We start from the raw sequence: 16,725 nt of genomic DNA on the forward strand, positions 1-16,725 counted from the left end.
GCAGGAAGCCTCTGGGAAATATGGGCTGGTTCCACTTTATGTTAAAGGGGACATGGCATGTAAAATGGGTCTCCTCATTTTACAGAGAAAAAACAGGCCCAGAGCAGGGCAGAGGGGAGTGGGCCTGGCCTGGGTGGGTAAAAGGAGCCCTGACCTGGACCCACGAAGGGTCACACAGTGAGTTGAGCAGAGCAGGGCTTTCCCCGTGCACACTCTCCCCAGAGCGCCCCATGGCAGACTCCTCTTGAGTCTTGAGCCCTCCTCAGGGCTCAGTGAGTTCTACAGAGCCCGGGTGTGGAAAGGAACTCCCAGCTCCCTCTTTCTCTCTCCGAGCGCTGGGCCTTTGGGCGCTGGGCAGCGGAGGCAGCTGCGTTCTCAGCGAGGCTCCGTGGTGGCGCTGCACCCGCCCAGCACCCTGGACAGCGCCTCACGCTGGTTCTCCAGAGGGCTCACTCTGGCTTCTCTGGGGTGGCCTCCCTTCTGATAAAGTTGCACTCAGCTGACTTCCTTGCCTCCTCTCTTCCCCGCCGCTCTAAAGACAGCCCCAAGCCCAACTCCCTCCATTTTCCTTGGAGCCAGGGCCAGACAACATGCAAAGAGGCGAGGAGGCTGGCTGTTGTCTCGGCCTGGGTTTTCTCCATCACTCACCAGTGGGAGAGGAAGGGGGCTTGGAGGAGTTTTGGACCCTTCCCTAGTCCCTTTCAACCTGGGTCTTCCTCAGAGGCCTTTGGTGAATCCTGGAGAGCACAACAGAGACACATAGGAGGTACCGGGGAAGGCAGGACTGGGGCACATGGAATGGTAGGGGGTCGGGGAGAGGTGAGTGGGGCTGCTTTGAGCAGGGCACTGGGGACACCATGGCATGAACCTAGACCCAGCCAGGAGGGCCTGCAAAGGTCATCTCAGTCATCCTTCTGTCCCCCGGCAGGCTGCCTGGTGCTGGGTCCACTGGGCTTTAGACCCCCAAGCACCTGCCTTGTCTGACTCACCCCTTCATCTCGCCATCTGCCGCCAGGTCTAGTGGAGTCCCAGGAGCAGCCAGCACGGGGGAAGAAGCAGTGCCTGCCATGGAGGAGGAGAAGCTCCCATCTGGGCTGCCTGAGGACCACAGTGCCACCTGGGACCCCAGCCTGGAGACTCCGAAGGAGTCCGGGGTCCAGAATGGAATGGCAGCCAGTGTGGACCTGAACGGTAGCCACAGCATCCTTAGGCACGAGCTAAGGGGCACCCTGGCGTACACTGAGGAGCCCATAAGGAGCCCGGACCTGGCCCTCCATAGCCTCAGCCTCGGCCTCTCTCTCACCAATGGTCTAGCCTTGGCGCCAGACCCAGACATTCTTGAAGATTCTACAGAGTCCAGGCCTTGGAGGGCTGGTGGGCTGGCAGAAGGAGACGATGCCCCTGGAAGCCTTTATCCGGACACCGAGGACCCTCAGCTGGGGTAAGTCGGTGTCTTGGGGTCGGGGCTCACCGTTTTTGACTGCTCCGTGCTATGTGGCCTGAGTCTAGCCATTTAGTCTCTTTGGTTCTTGTTTTTCTCATCCATAAAATGGGAATTTCATGGCCCTCTTTTGCCCAGCTTCTGGGTGTTCTGGGAAAACAGCCTGGAGACTTCGAAGGCCGACAGGCCTGTTGTGCCCCCACCCCCAGACCCCCAAACCGCTGAGGGCTGTTTCTGTGCATGGCGGGAGAGCCACACTTCCTCTGCCCCAGGCTGGACATAGCGTTGCAAAATGCCTTGATGTAGAAGGCCATCTGGTCCATCCCTCCACTTTCTGCAGATGAGGATCTCCCACCTCTGCCATTGACCTCGACAGTAGGCTAACCCCGCTCTATAGGTAATCCCAGCCAGCTACCCTGGCCTAAGCGCCATCTGGAGTTCTACCAGGAATCTTACTGCTGTCCTACTTATTGCCATTACACCCCTCTTCTCTTGACCTCAGCAGGAGGTGGAGGGACCTGGTATCGTGGGGATGCTAGTTGGATGTGGAGGGTGGGATGGGCCAGGGGAATGTCTAGAAGAGAGTGGGGCTGCAAAAAGATGGTATAGAAGTCTCGGTGTGCAAGTGTGTGGGAGGTGTGTGAGTGTGCCTGGAGAGCATGTGTGTACCTGGCTGTGCATTGGTGCATGTGCAGGGCTGTGTAAGCATGCTGGTGCATATGAGTCTGTGTGGTTGTGGGTGGAGGGTATTTGTGTGTGCCTGGCCTGTGTGGGTACACATTTGGGCCTGCACGTGGATGTGCAGGGCTGAGTGTGCCTAGGACTCCATGGGGAGGACTGTGGTACGTGGGGTCGGTTGCCGGTGTGTGCTGGCTATGCCATGGCCATCACAGCATTTTTGTCCAGGCAGGACCCGGGGCATCAGCTGGCTGGCAGTGGTGTGCTGCAGGGGCTGGGCTTCTGGGCGCACACTGTTTGCATGTGGGCCTCACACGTATTTAGGCTGACTGAAGGTGGGAGCAGGTGGAAGTTCCGAGGTTGGGCTCATGGTCTTCAAGCCCCTGCCAGAACCACCCTCCAGTTCTGTTCAGGTGCATGAGAGGGTGGCAGATGATGGGTCGGGGAGCCATTCATGGCTCTGACGATAAGGTGAGAGGCCGCCAAGGGCAGGCTCTGGGTCGTTGCTCAGGTGTCTTCAGGACTCAGCACGGGCAGAGGTGCCTTTGCTGGGCAGGTTGAGGTGTCTGCTCTCTGACCCTTCTCTTCCTTCCCCTTTTGCTGGAGGTCAGTAAGAGGCCACACCACCCCAGTCCCCTGCCAGGCATCCTGCCACCTTTTAGATTTCTGCCCACTTCCCCACTTCTTTCTCTGGCCCCTCGAAGGCCCAGTGAGCCTGCAGTCTTGGCTCCTGCTGGGACCGGGATGAAAGACAACTCTCGGGCCAGTATTTTTCTCCAGGGGATACACCGGGACCAAATCTTAGACACAGGGGGTCCAAGGCGCTGTTTGAGGAGAAGGAGCACGTCCCAGTCCTCCAAGCACAGCTCAGTTTCTGCTAGACAGCAGGGGCTGAGCCAGAAGCTGGGCCTCACCGGAATCTCACAGGGGTGGGGGGTGGGGGGGCTGTGCTTCTTTGCAAGTGCTGGGCTCAGCCTGCTTCTTCCTTTGTGTTTCTTCTGGCTGCCTCTATGTTTCTTTCTGTCTTTGTCTCTAGCTCTGTTCTTCCCTGTCTCCCCCACTCTGTCTCCCTGCTCTCTGTATCTTGTTTCTCTTTTCTCTCTTTCTCTCCTTGTCTCTGTTTTTGTCTCTTTCTTGTTTCTTTTATCTGGGTCTTGTTCTCCTCTAGTCTCTCTCCTCTTCCTTCTCTGACCTTCCTGCACACCTGAGCATCTCTCCAGGATGCCTCCATTCACCTGTGTGTGATGGTTTGTTCTAGGTGCTGGAGATACATTAGTGAGCAGAACATACAAAATTTTCTACTCTCATGGAGCTTATGGTCTAGTGGGGAGACAGATAATAAATCACAAAATAATAAATTATTGTATTAAAGTATGTTAGAAGAGGGTGATGCTTTGGAATACAAAGTAGGAAAAGGGGCTGGGTGCCTGGGGGCAGGTCTCAGTTATAAATGGGGTGGTCAGGGCAGGCTTCCTGGAGGAGAAACGAGGATGAGGACGGAGGCTTTGGCCTGAGGGCAGAGCACTCCAGCAGGGCTAGCAGCCGGCACCAAGGCTTCTCCTGGGGCAGCACAGGGCTCTGCATGGACACGGGCAGTGCGGTGAGCTGTGGGGCTACCAGCAGCTGTTTATTCACCCGGGCCCCATGTATCAAGGCTTACCATCCCCTACTGTGTGCTGGCTGCATCTGGCCTTGTGCGTGGGTAGTTGGATGGGGCTGGGGCACAGATGGTAAACAGGGGAACAGTCAGAAGACTGCCTCCTGATAGGGACTGGGAGGGTGAGAAGAGCTACCCTAAGGTGGAGAAGAATGAGACGGGGCCATTGTGGTGGGTGGTGTGGATCTGCCTCCCTCAGTCTCTCTGAGGAGGTGGCTTTAAGGCAAAGCCTGAGAGCTGCAATGTGGTCGGCCAAGCTAAGACCCTCCCAGGTTATAAGGACAACAAAATTATGACCCTTTGTGACTAGTTGTGAGGGGGGAGCAGACCTGTGGGCCAGGCCAGAGGAAGAGGACTCGCATCCATTCACTGACGCCTGCTGTGGACAAGGCAGGGGTTGGGCTCTGGAGGGGGGCATGCCTGTCCTTTCACTGCTGCACCCCAGCCACCAGCCAGCATCTGGTAGTGCTGGCTGAACAAAGGGACAGGCCACAAGCCACGCCCACTCCCTGCCCTCAGGGAGTCCCGGCACCTGTGACAGGGGCACTCTGGCAGGATGCTGACTGGTCCTTGCACCCTGCAGGCTGGATGGTCCTGGAGAGCCAGATGTTCGGGATGGCTTCAGCGCCACGTTTGAGAAGATCGTGGAGTCGGAGCTGCTGCGGGGCACCCAGTACAGCAGCCTCGACTCCCTGGATGTGTTGAGCCTCACGGATGAGAGTGACAGCTGTGTCAGCTTCGAGGCCCCCCTTACACCCCTCATCCAGCAACGGGCTCGTGACAGCCCAGAGCCAGGGACTTCCTTGGGCGCTGTCGGCGTGGGGCCCGAGGGGAACATGGGAGCAGCCGGCGGTGACGGGGAGCTGGGCAGCCCCCTGCGGCGGTCCATCTCCAGCAGCCGCTCCGAGAACGTCCTGAGCCGCCTGTCTCTCACAGCCATGCCCAATGGCTTCCATGAAGATGGACCCCAGGGCCCAGGTGGGGATGAGGAGGAGGAAGAAGAGGACACAGACAAGTTGCTGAACTCAGCCAGGTGAGGCCGGGCCCAGGCTGGAAGCTGGGAGGACATTGAGCAGATGGGGAAATAGACCCAGAGGAGGCAAAGCAAGCGAGGGCTACTTAGTGGCCAGCAGCCCTCTCCAAGGTCATCGTGTCCTCTCTGTGCACCCAGACTTCCCACCGCTGTCCCGCTGGCCTGTTCTGCCCTTCCAGGCCTGTCTAGCCCTGTGGGGCTGGCGAGTTCTGCTGTGGGGTTTCGGGGCAGCTAATGGTCTTACCTGAGGGACTCGATCCCCTCCCGGTGCAGTGAAGCGTCCTTCCCTGCTCTGGCCCGTGTGGGTTTCCAGGGTCCTGGGGAGACCTTCCAGCACCTTCCCAGGGCCTCTGACTCGGGGCCACTGAGCCCCGCCTTTCTGCCCGCCCTCTGCAGTGACCCCAGCCTAAAGGATGGCCTGTCTGACTCGGACTCAGAGCTCAGCAGCTCAGAGGGGCTGGAGCCCGGCAGCACCGACGCACTGGCCAACGGGTGCCAGGGGGTCAGCGAGGCTGCTTGCCGGCTGGCTCGCCGCCTCTACTACCTCGAGGGCTTCCAGCGCTGTGACGTCGCCCGGCAGCTGGGCAAGAAGTGAGTTTTCTCTCCCAAACCACCCCAGGCAAACCCAGTGTCTTCCTCAGCCTGAAAGGGGTGTGGGTGACTTCTGTTAGTGACTATTAGCAGTGTCTATTAGAAGGTGACTATTCTATTAGTCACCTTCTATTAGGGGTGCCTGGTGACTGGAGGGCCCCAGCAGTCCCTGAGAGCTCCTCTTCCTGCCGCTGTCCTCATTCCTGGCCTTGTCCCACATCTGTTTCCTTTCTAGGCTGCCTGGGTGAGGCCCACACGCTCAGGGAGGGGGGTGGTGGCAGCGCGGCCCCTCGGGGCTCGGGGACTGGGCCGTGGCATGTGGTTGTGGAGCCATGAAGGATGGTAGTGAGGACAGAAGCAGGCCTAGCTCACAAGGCTAATGGGGACAGGTCAGACCTGAGACCCCCAAGTGTGAGCTACCTCGGGGCTTAGGTCTGGGGTTTGGCTATGCTCCTGGGTCCCTCACGGCTCCTTTTGTCCAGCTTCCTGTACCTTCCGTGGCCACCACATGGCTCCTGCCCTTGTTCTCCTGGCCCCATCTCAGAAATCACAATGACCAGCTCCCCTTCCAGAGAGGCTGTGATCCCCCCGACCTAATGCCACCAGAAGCCTTTATTGTGGTCGTCCCCCACCCTCCCTCGTCTCTTCAGCCCCTCCCCCTGTGAGAGTTTTCCCACAGCACGTGACTGTGCTCCAGTCTTTCCTCAGTGGCTCTTCTTCCTCCTGCTTCTTCACAGCCAGAAATCTCAGGATTCTGTGCCCTGGGTGGCCTCTGCCCCTCCACTTCTCCACATTCAGCCCAGGGCTGGCTTTTCTTCCCACCCTATCCCTTCAGAAGCCCCTCCCACTGTGGCCCGTAGCTGCCTGGGCCCCGAAGCTGGTGGCTGTCACCAGACCTCACCTTCAACGGTGCTGACACACTGGCTGTTCCTTTCTTTCTCTCTAATGACACTTTTCTATGAAACTTGCAAATATGTGGAAAAGCAGAGAAAATGTATTAAACCTTTACGTACCTATTTCTCAGATTCAAAATTATTGACCATTTTTTATTCTTGTTTACCCTACCTGCCCCCAAACAGTGCCCTGCCATTTGCTGGAATATTTTAGAGCTTATGCCCTGGCCGGTGTGACCAGGGGCGGCAGGTCTGGGTGGGTGGGTCAGGGTACCACTGCCTACATACCCCCACTGTTTGCTGTGCCCCACTTCTCATGGACACCCCATGCTCTCCTGGCAGCAACGAGTTCAGCAGGCTGGTGGCCGGGGAGTACCTCAGCTTCTTCGACTTCTCAGGCCTGACTCTGGACCGAGCGCTCAGGTCAGTGGGGCTGGGGCAGGGCAGTGCCCACAGGTGGTGCAGGCTGTATCTCTGGATTCTCATGCCAGCTCTTTCATGAAGTTGCTGTGCAGCCTTGGGCCAGTGTCTTGACTGCTCTGAGGGAGGCTGGGGAAGGGGCCATCTGCAGCAGCCTTCTGGTGACTCCAGGAGTACCCTCTACGTGGCCGGTGCTAAGGCCTGTGAATCACATAGCGTTGCCTCATGACTCTTTAGGAGGGGAAAGAAGGTGCTGTGCCCCACCCCCCAGCCTCTGCTTCTGACTTTTCCACAGTTGTTGGTGGAGATTTGATCTGAGGTCTCACTGGCGTTTGGAGCCAGGGAGGAACCCTCAGGAGGGCCCACATTGGGAGGAGGCAGCCAGTGTCTCACAGGCCCTGTGGCCAAGGCCGCAGGGCACACCAGGCAGAGCCCTCAGGGGAGGGGCAGTGGTCTCTGAGCTCAGGGCTGGGTGGCCCTTGCGTATCAGACCTTCTCGTTGTATCTCATGTGTCTCTTGCACTTTTTTTTTTTAAAGATTATCCAAAGCCTGTATAGTTTCTTTTTTTTTTAAGATTTTATTTATTTATATATCTTTAGAGGGGAAGGAGAGAGGGAGAGAAACATCAATGTATGGTTGCCTTTTGTGCGTCCCCTGCTGGGAGTTAGCCTGCAAGGAACCGGCCTGCAACCCAGGCATGTGCCCTGGCTGGGAATCGAACCGCGATCGTCTGGTTCGCAGGCCCGTGCTCAATCCACTGAGCTACGCCAGCCAGGGCTTGCACTTTTGAAATAATGTATTTTCCATCATTTTTTCTCTGCTCAGTTGGACTATTATCTGTTGTCCTGTTCAGAGTTCACTTACCCTGTTTCTGTCTCCATCAGAGACATTAAATCCACTTACTGGATTTTTACTTTCTGCTGTTATATTTTTCAGTTCTAGAATTTTTTTCTTTTTTCTTTTTTTTAAAAGTTTTTTTGTCTTTTTTAAAGACTTTATTTATTTATGTATCTTTAGAGGGGAAAGAGAGAAGGAGAGAAACATGAATGTATGGTTGCCTTTTGTGCATCTCCTGCTGGGAATTGGCCTGCAGGGAACTGGCCTGCAACCCAGGCAATGTGCCCTGACTGGGAATCAAACCTCGATCTTCTGGTTCGCAGGCCTGTGCTCAATCCACTGAGCTACACCAGCCAGGGCTTAGAATTTTTTGTATTAAAAAATATTTCTTATAGATGCTAATTCTCTGGGGAACTCCCCCTCTTTTCACTTGGTTTCTCCATTTCCCCTTTCTTTTCTTGACATGTTAGTCAGGGTTATTTCGAAGTCCTTGTCTGTGCATCCCAGTGTCTGTATTATCTGTCTCTGTTTCTTTCCTTTCCTTTTTTAAGATTTTTATTTATTTATTTTTAGAGAGAGGGGAAGGGAGGGAGAAAGAGAGAAAGAGAAACATCAGTGTGTGGTTGCCTCTTGCAGGCCCCCTTCTGGGGACCTGGCCTGCAACCCAGGCATGTGCCCTGACTGGGAATCGAACCAGTGACCCTTTGCTTCACAGTGCGGTGCTCAATCTACTGAGCCACACCAACCAGGGCTTGTATCTATTTCTATTGTCTATTTTTTCCTTTTGGTCCCATCAAAAACGGTCTCTTCGTATGCTTAGCAGCATTTTGATTAGATGCTGTGCATTTTATGTAGGGTTACAGCGACTCTAGAACACTACGTGTCTTTAGGGAGCATCGGCCCTGCCGGCGCTAGGCAGTTAAGGGAGGCAGGGGAGGTGGTCCTCATCCAGCCAGGGCTGAGCTGAGAGTTGGTTTAGGGTTCAGCCCACCCCAGGAGGAAGGTCCCATCAGGCTTTCCATAGTGACCCTGGTGTGTTCACGGGGGCCTCCCCTTTGGGTGGGTCACGAATCCAACTTTATCTCCTCAATATGGCAAGACTGTGGGAAAACCAAATCCCTCTGCTTCTCAGAGGCTTTTTGCTCAGCTTTTTGAACCCTGCCCCACACATTTCAGAAGCTGGCAAATCTCTCAAAGGAGAACTAGCTGTGCGTGTGCAGCCCCTTGTCTCTGGGGTTGTCCCTTCAGTTCTGTGAAGCCACCAAATGCTCTGTCTGCTGCCTGTGCCCATAATCACCAGCCCATCTCTCCTCTCCAGAATCTGGGTGCTTTTGCCCTTTGTTATGTTAGCAGTTTTCTCACAGCTTCAGAGAGATGCGTTCTGTCAGGTCTTCCCATCGGTCTCTGGACATGCTGGTCTCTGCTAGCTGCACTGGCCTGCTCGGAGGCTGAGGTTTCCATAGGAGTGGGGAGGACTTCGGGGGAAGGGGTTGGGTGCATTAGTGCGTGATCAGAGGCTGGGCACTGGGCTGCAGGGCCTTGTATGTCAGCCCAATAGACTGAGGCACTGGGGAGCCACAGCAGGTGCTGGGTGTAAATCAGGATTTGGGAGGCAGTGCTGATAGCCGCATGCTGACAGCTTTTGATTCAGAGGAGTCAGGATCCTGGAGAGGGTCGGATGGGAGAAGACAAGGCCTGAGTTTGGTGGCAGTTGTCCTGGCTTAGGACTTAGTGAAGACCCCCAGGGAAGGGCTTAGTGAAGACCCCCTGGCTTAGGGCTTAGTGAAGCCCCCCAGGGAAGGGCTGTTGAGCTGGGAGTAGGGGCTGGGATGGGTTTTAGAAAGTCCTGGTGTGAGAAGAGGGGGCAGACAGAGCTGGGGGCCAGCGGAGGAGAAGAGAACAGGGAGAGGAAGAAAACCAGGTGGCAGATGGACTGTTTCTGTGCAGTGGTTGATGGATTGGGATTGGACTGTGGTCGGTCGGCAGTTTCAGATGCCTTGGGAAGCCTCGGGGGGTAAGGGCTGGCCGAGATGGGGCTCCGGGTCCCTGTTTTCCTGAGGAGCAACGTGAGAGAGGATAAAACAAAGTGAGCATTACAGAGGCCAAATGGACCATTGCTAAATTAGTAACGAGCTGGTTTCATGAACCAGGACAGACAGAGACCTAAACTGCCTTGGCTTGCAATTTCCCCAGGTGAGGGACCCAGGGCCCTCTTCCAGTCCCCTTGGTTTGGGATCAGCTGCCAGGGCCCCTGAGAGCTGGTGACCTTTGAATTGTGCCTTGGGAGGGATTCAGAGCTGCCGAGTGGAGGGGGGAAGGCCTTCCAGGCAGGGCCCAGCCTGCTCAGAGGCACCAGGCAATGAAGGCACCTGTCCTGTCCAGGGTGTGAATCCTGTGCGGAGAGGCAGCAGGTGGGTGCGAGGCTGAGGGGACAGGAGGGAGGTGGGGTTGTGGGGAAGGCCAGGATGTGAGGAGCATGGGCATTGTTCTGAGGGCTCTGGGGAGCCAGTGACAGATCTGAAGCAGGGGTGAGTCTTGATGTGTGTTTAGAAAGACCACCCGGTGCCCACAGGGAGGACATTCTGGGGTAGTGCTGGGTGCAGTTACCTGAGGAGGAGGAGGAGAAAGAGGATGGATTGAGGCTGGGAGTGAAGAACCTCTGGACAGCTCAGACCTGGAGTGGGGGAGAAGTGAGGCAGGCAGGGCCGGCTGTGGGCTCAGCAGGCAGCACACGGAGTGAGGGGCGGGCCTGGCTGAGGCCGAGCAGCCTGAGGGCAGGCGTGGACAGCCTGGGCCAGGCTTCTAGGAGGGAGCGAGGAGTGGGCATTTACCCCGAAGGAGAGCCCACGCCCGCACTGAGGTGTTCTGCGTTTGTTACTTGCAGTCTGCCCCCTGCCTACTTCCAAAGGGGTGCTGGAGGGTGATGGGGGCTGAAACTCCGGGAGCTGTCCTGGGCACCGGGCACCTCCCTGGGCTCTGGTGCTGGGGCACTAGAGCACTGGCCCACTCGGGCAGGCGTGTTTGTGCATGTCTGTGTGTGCATGCACATGTATGCATGTGTGTGTCGGAGGACCCAGACTGACTCGGGGCTCTGGGAGACCCTCAGCATCCCCGAATTGCCCCCCAGGACCTTCCTGAAGGCCTTCCCGCTGATGGGGGAGACGCAGGAGCGAGAGCGGGTCCTCACTCACTTCTCCCGCCGGTACCACCAGTGCAACCCTGATGACAGCACCTCGGAAGGTACGGCCGCCCTCCCCGCTCTGCCCGCCCCGCTCTGCCGTCCCCCACCAGCCAGGCCCTGGCTTCTTCCTGCCCCTGGCCCACCCGCCACCCTGCTCTGCCCAGTGAACACTGAGTGAATAAACTATGGCACATGGGATGGGCACCGCCTGCTGGGCAAGAGACGTGCAAATGTGCCCGTCGTCATTCCCAGGCCTGAAAATCCTCCATCCTAGAGATTCAGCCCTTTGGTCTTCATTCTTGCTGGTCCCCTGTTGCAGCGCTGAGTCTCAGTGTGGCGGGAGTCCCGATGTGGGGGTCTGAATTGGAGCCCTCTCAGGGGAGGGCCCTGCCATAAGGATGGACCTGAGTCCCAGAAACTGGGGGATTAGGCCAGTTATTGGAAGCGACAGAGGCCATGGCAAGGACATGGCCCGGGAACCAGAGCCACCCCTGTGAGTTTGGCCACAGGAGGCAGGAGTTTGGGCTGGCGCAGGCCCAGGGGGTCAGGTCTCCTTTGAGGGAGGGGTTGTCCCTGACCTTGGGCAGGCAAGTGACTTGAGTGCTGCAGTGGGCGTAGGGCAGGGAGCATCACGCAGGCCCTGGGCCCAGAGACGCATTTGGCAGGTGGCTGGCCGCTTCCAGTCTCTAAGACCTTCAGGCTGGCTCTGTCGGGAGACCAGAAGGTGGAGGGCTGGGGTGGGAGTGAGTGGGTCCCTACACTGAGGGAGCCACCATTTCTGATTCAGATGGCATCCACACGCTCACCTGTGCCCTGATGCTGCTCAACACGGACCTGCACGGACATGTGAGTTGGGGAGGCTGGGAGGGGGAGTGTCCTCTCACTGACCCACCTGGGCTGCCCAGGGCTCAGCCTTCTCTCCAGCCCCCCTCTTGAGACCTGCTTAGTTCTCACGCTCTGTCGGCCGGGCAGAGCAGCCTCTAGACCAGGCCCTGCCCCATTTATCCCCCTGAGAGGGGCCTTGGGCCCCACTCAAGTAGCTCCTATCAGTCAAATGGCAGTGTTCCTCAAGGGACATCCTTGTCACTCTGTCCCCACCAGGCAAACAGTGAAGGGACAGATGGGCTCCGGGTGGGCTGTGAGGCTGTGTCTGGCCCAGGCCTTGGGCTGTCTCAATGCTGCTCTGACTCAATAACTCCTTTTTCCTCCGTCTGCTCCGGGGACCCCTCTTGGGCTCTCTTGCCTGCCCTCAGGTGGTAAGTGTGGCTGCTGGTATGCATGTCCTGTGGGCCTAGACTCTCATCTCCGTGTTTCTCCTCCATGTCCCCACCCCTGTGTCTGGCCCCACCCATCACTGCCCTGTCATGGCTCACCCCGGGGTGGTCAGAGTCCCCTGCCGGGTTGGGGATATTTGAGTGACTGATGGGGACAATGGGCCATCATGTCTGGTTCCAGAGTCAATCCAGAAAGTCCAGGGCATGTAGGGTGGGAGAAAGGACTGGGACAGAGCCGACTTCAGATCCTACTCTTGCCTCCATGTGGTAGCTCTGCGACCCTGGATGGGACGAGGGTCCTCTCTGGGTCTCAGGTTCTGCTCCTGTGAGGTGGCGGTGATGGTCTCCCCCACATCACTCCGGGAGGGCCGAGAGGTAATGCCCACAGCACCAAGTGTCAGGGTCTGGCACCCAGTAAGGGTTTAGTTACGAATAACATTATTATGTTAGAAAGCAACAGTATTCATTATTAGTGCTAACATTTAAGTGATGGAGAACCTGAAGGCCCAGCCTACAGATCCCTGCAGGGTCAGGAATGTGAAGACCACACTCTGTCTTACAGGAGCCCACGTGGGCCAGGGCGTGCTGGGGCAGCTGGCCTGTGGATGGTGAAGGCCTCGGTGAACTTGGTAGGAAGAGAAGTTGTGTGACAACTTGGGTTAGTCCGCCTGTGCCCACAGCCTGAGTGTGGGCGGGAGGGAAGATGTATGTATTCTCTGGGAATGGCACCAGAGCTAACACCTGTTAACCAGCTAACGTTCCCCCAAGATCGGCTTGCTCTGTTTTCCTGTGGAGAGCAGGTGTGGCTAGCACACCTTCAGAGGAGCATTAAACACACCCCACCTATCCTTGGGGGGGCCTGGGAGCAACCTCAGGACCCGGTCACTGCTGTGCCCCGCCCTGGATGCCCTTTCATGGCCCAGGGCTGTTAAGGACACAGCAGCCGCTATTCAGTGGGTCAGTTACCACATGATGCTCTCAGCCGAAGAGAAGCATCTCGAGTTCACAGATCAGAGCGGGGTGCGGGGGCAGGATGTTCATGCACAACCGTCAGGAGCAAGGCTTGCAGGCTTCTCCACAGGACAGCTGTGTGGCCTGGGGCAAGTTACTTAACTCTCGAAGCCTCAGTTTCCCCCACTGTAAAGTCCCTGTGAGGCTTAAGGAGACAGTGCTAGGGGAACCTTTGGCCCAGGGCCTGGTGGTTGCCGCTACTGTGAACTCTCCGAGGGAAGCGTTGTTCCCTGCAGGTGCTTCCCCATCTCTTCCCTGCCTCACAGCCGCCCCTCAAACACCCAGGCCATGGGTGGGTCTGTGGGTCAAGGGCAGGTTAGGAGGCCCTGTGGATCCAAACGGGGTAGTGGGGAGAGGAGACGGGCACTTGGAGGTCCCATGTCATCCCCCTCCCTTTGGCTTTGGAATGATCCAGGTACTTGTCTCTCTTTTTTCCTTTCTGGGTACATGTCTTTTTGCCTGGTTGTTGTTATTATTAGTTTTTAAATCAGATAACTTACCTGGTTTGATTTCACTTCTTGGTAATTTGTTGTCTTGCCTTTCTGTCCAGAGAGAGAGCAGTTTTAGCAGGTGTTTCATGTGGACTGGAACAGAAAGTGTATTCTGCCGTTGTTGGTTGGAAGGTCCTATGCACAGCAATAAGGTTGATCCTTGTAATTGTGTTGCAAACATCTTGTATCTCCTTAGTGATTGTTTTTATTGTGGTAAAATGTACATAACACAAAACTTACCATTTTGACCACTTTAAAGTATGCAATTCAGTAGATTTAAGCACATTCTCGTGATGTGCAACCATTACTATCCCCTGGGTCCAGGCCTTCTCATCACCCCGAAAGGAAGCCCCACGCCCATCAGCAGATGCTCCCCATTCTCTCCTCCCTTCAGCCCTGGCAACCACTAATCTGCTTTCTGTCTCCATGGATTTGCCCAGTCTGGGTATCTCATGTCAACGGAATCACACAATATGCAGCCTTTCATGTCTGATTTCTTTTAGTCAGCAGAATGTTTTCAAGATTACGTGAAAAAGTTCTGGAGATTATTTGCACAACAGTGTAAATAGCCTTAACACTACTGAACTATATACTTAAAAATGGTTAAAATGGTAAATCCTATACATTTTGTTGTAGCATGTGTCGGCAGCTCATTCCTTTTTACGGCCGAATAATATTCCATCACAAAGATGTATCGTATTTTGTTTATCCAGTCATCTGTTGCTGGGTGGGTGGGTTGTTTCCACCGTTAGGTTATTGTGAATAGTGTTATGAACATTTAAGAACAATTTTTTTGTCTGTACACCTGTTTTTAATTCCTAGGAGTACATTAGCTTTGTCAAAGGGTAATTTTGTGTTTAACTTTTGGATGAACGGTGAAACTGTTTTACATAGTGGCTAAAACATTTTAAATACCCACCAGTAACATATGAGAGTTTCAGTTTCTGCAAACCCTCCCCACCCCACAGAAAAATTATTGCTGTCCTAGTGGGTAAGTTGTGGTTTTGATTCTCATTTCCCTAATAACTAATGATATTGATGCTGAGCATTTTTTAATGTGATCTTTGGCAATGTGTGTAGTTTCTTTGGAGCAATGTCCACTCAAAACCTTTGCCTATCTTTTTGATTTGTAAAATTTTATTTTAAGGATTGTGGTAAAAATACCCATAACTAAAAATTTACCACCTTAACCATTTTTCAATGTATAGTTCAATAGTGTTAAGGCTATTTACGTTGTCATACAAACAACCTCCAGAACTTTTTCATAACTCCTGAACTGAAACCCTATACTCATGTTACTTTTAACTTTTTGAGAAACAACCACACTGTTTTCCAACGAGTGATCTATCTTACCTTTCCACCAGCGGTGCACAAAGGTGCCGATTTTCCCACATCCTCACCAGGTTGTTAGTTTTCTGTCCTGTGATAGTAGCCTTCCTAAGTGGTATGAAGTATTATCTCATTGTGGTTTTGATCGGCATTTCCCTAATGATTAGTGATGTTGAACATCTTTTCATGTGTTTTTTGACCATTTATGTATCTTTCTTGGACAAAAGTCTATTCAAGTCTTGTGTCCAGTTCTAATTGGGTTGTTAGTCTTTTGTTGTTTAGTTGTAAGAGTTCTTTATCTATTTTGGATTTGCAAGTCTTCCTCCATTCTGTGGGTCGTCTTTTTACTCTCTTGACAGTATCTTTGAACTTTTTAAAAAATATTTTACTTATTTAGCCCTGGCTGGTGTAGCTCAGTGGATTGAGCGTGGGCCTGCGAACCACACGATCGCGGTTCGATTCCCAGTCAGGGCACATGCCTGGGTTGCAGGCCGGTTCCCAGCAGGGGAAACACAAGAGAACCATACATTGATGTTTCTCTCCCTCTCTCCTTCCCTTCTCCTCTAAAGATAAATAAATAAAATCTATTAAAAATTACTTATTTATATTTTTGAGTGAGGGGAAGGGAGGGAGAAAGAGAGGAAGAGAAGCATTAATGTGTGAGGAGGTTGCCTCCTGCACCCCCAACAGGGGACCTGGCTCGCAACCCAGGCAGGTGCCGGGACTGGGAATCCTACTGGCGACCTTTCGTTCGCAGGCCGGCACCCAATTGACCGAGCCATGCCAGCCAGGGCTGATTGTGTCTTTTGATAAACAAAAGTTTTAGATTTTTATGAAGTCCCATTTATCAGGTTTTTTTCCTGTTCCTTGATTTAGGTGTCCTGTTTTAAGAAATCATTGCTAAATCCAAGGTCATGAAGATGTATCCCTATCTTCTAAGAGTTTTATAGATTTAGATCTTTGATCCATTTTGAGTTAATTTTTGTGCGTAGTGTGAAGGGAGTGTCCTACTTCATTCCTTCGCTTGTGGCTATCCAGTCGTCCCATCACCATTTGTTGAAGAGGCTGTTCTTTCCCCATTGGGAGGGCTTGGCACAGTTGTCAAAAATTCGCACGAAAGTGAGTTTATTTATGGACTCCCAGTTTTATCCCATTGACTTACATGTCTGTTGCCATGCCATGCCCCTCTGTTTTTATCACTCTGGTTTGGTAGTAAGTTTTAAAATCAGAAAGTGTGAGTCTTCCAACTTTGTTCTTTTCCAAGATTATTTTGGGATCCCTTGCAATTCCGCATGAATTTGAGGATAAGTTTTCTTATTTCTACAAATATGAAAAGGCCATTGGAATCTTGATAGAAATCTATAGGATGGTTTAGGGAGTCTTACTGTTTTAGTTACACCAAGTTTTCCAATCCATGATCACACGTTGTGTTTCTGTTTATTCAGATCTTCAACTTCTTTCAGCAATCACTTGTAGTTTTCAGCATACAAGTCTTCCCCTTCCCTGGTTAAACTCATTCCTAAGTATTTTATTCTTTTTGATGCTATTGTAAATGGATTTGTTTTCTTTCACTTGATAGTTCTTTACTAACATATAGAAATACAATTAATTTTTAAAAAAGATTTATTTATTTATTTTTAAGGGGAAGGGAAGGAGAAAGAGAGGGAGAGAAACATCAGTGTGTGGTTGCCTCTTATGTGCCCCCTACTGGGGACCAGGCCCACACCCCGGGCATGTGCCCTGACTGGGTATCAAACCATCAACCCTTTGATTTTCAGGCCTGTGCTCAATCCATTGAGCTACACCAGCCAGGGCAGAAATACAATTAATTTTTGTGTTGATCTTATATCCTGCAACTTTGCTGAGTTTGTTTATTAGTTCTAAAGTT

General features: G+C 53.6%; 1 protein-coding gene across 1 annotated transcript in view; it reads left to right on the forward strand.

The window, feature by feature from the left end:
* Positions 1-1,020: 1,020 nt before the first annotated feature.
* PSD2 (pleckstrin and Sec7 domain containing 2) overlaps positions 1,021-16,725 on the forward strand; it is a 30,909-nt gene continuing 15,204 nt past the window's right edge. Inside the window, exons 1-6 of the mRNA XM_037061723.1 lie at positions 1,021-1,441; positions 4,360-4,809; positions 5,206-5,400; positions 6,636-6,716; positions 10,679-10,791; positions 11,520-11,578. Of these exons, the coding sequence (XP_036917618.1) occupies positions 1,068-1,441; positions 4,360-4,809; positions 5,206-5,400; positions 6,636-6,716; positions 10,679-10,791; positions 11,520-11,578 (1,272 nt within the window). The 5' untranslated portion in view covers positions 1,021-1,067. The remainder of the gene's footprint in view (positions 1,442-4,359; positions 4,810-5,205; positions 5,401-6,635; positions 6,717-10,678; positions 10,792-11,519; positions 11,579-16,725) is intronic.

Source organism: Sturnira hondurensis, unplaced genomic scaffold (genome assembly GCF_014824575.4).
Source record: "Sturnira hondurensis isolate 20B ecotype Veracruz unplaced genomic scaffold, ASM1482457v3 Scaffold0001120, whole genome shotgun sequence".
NCBI lineage: Eukaryota > Metazoa > Chordata > Mammalia > Chiroptera > Phyllostomidae > Sturnira > Sturnira hondurensis.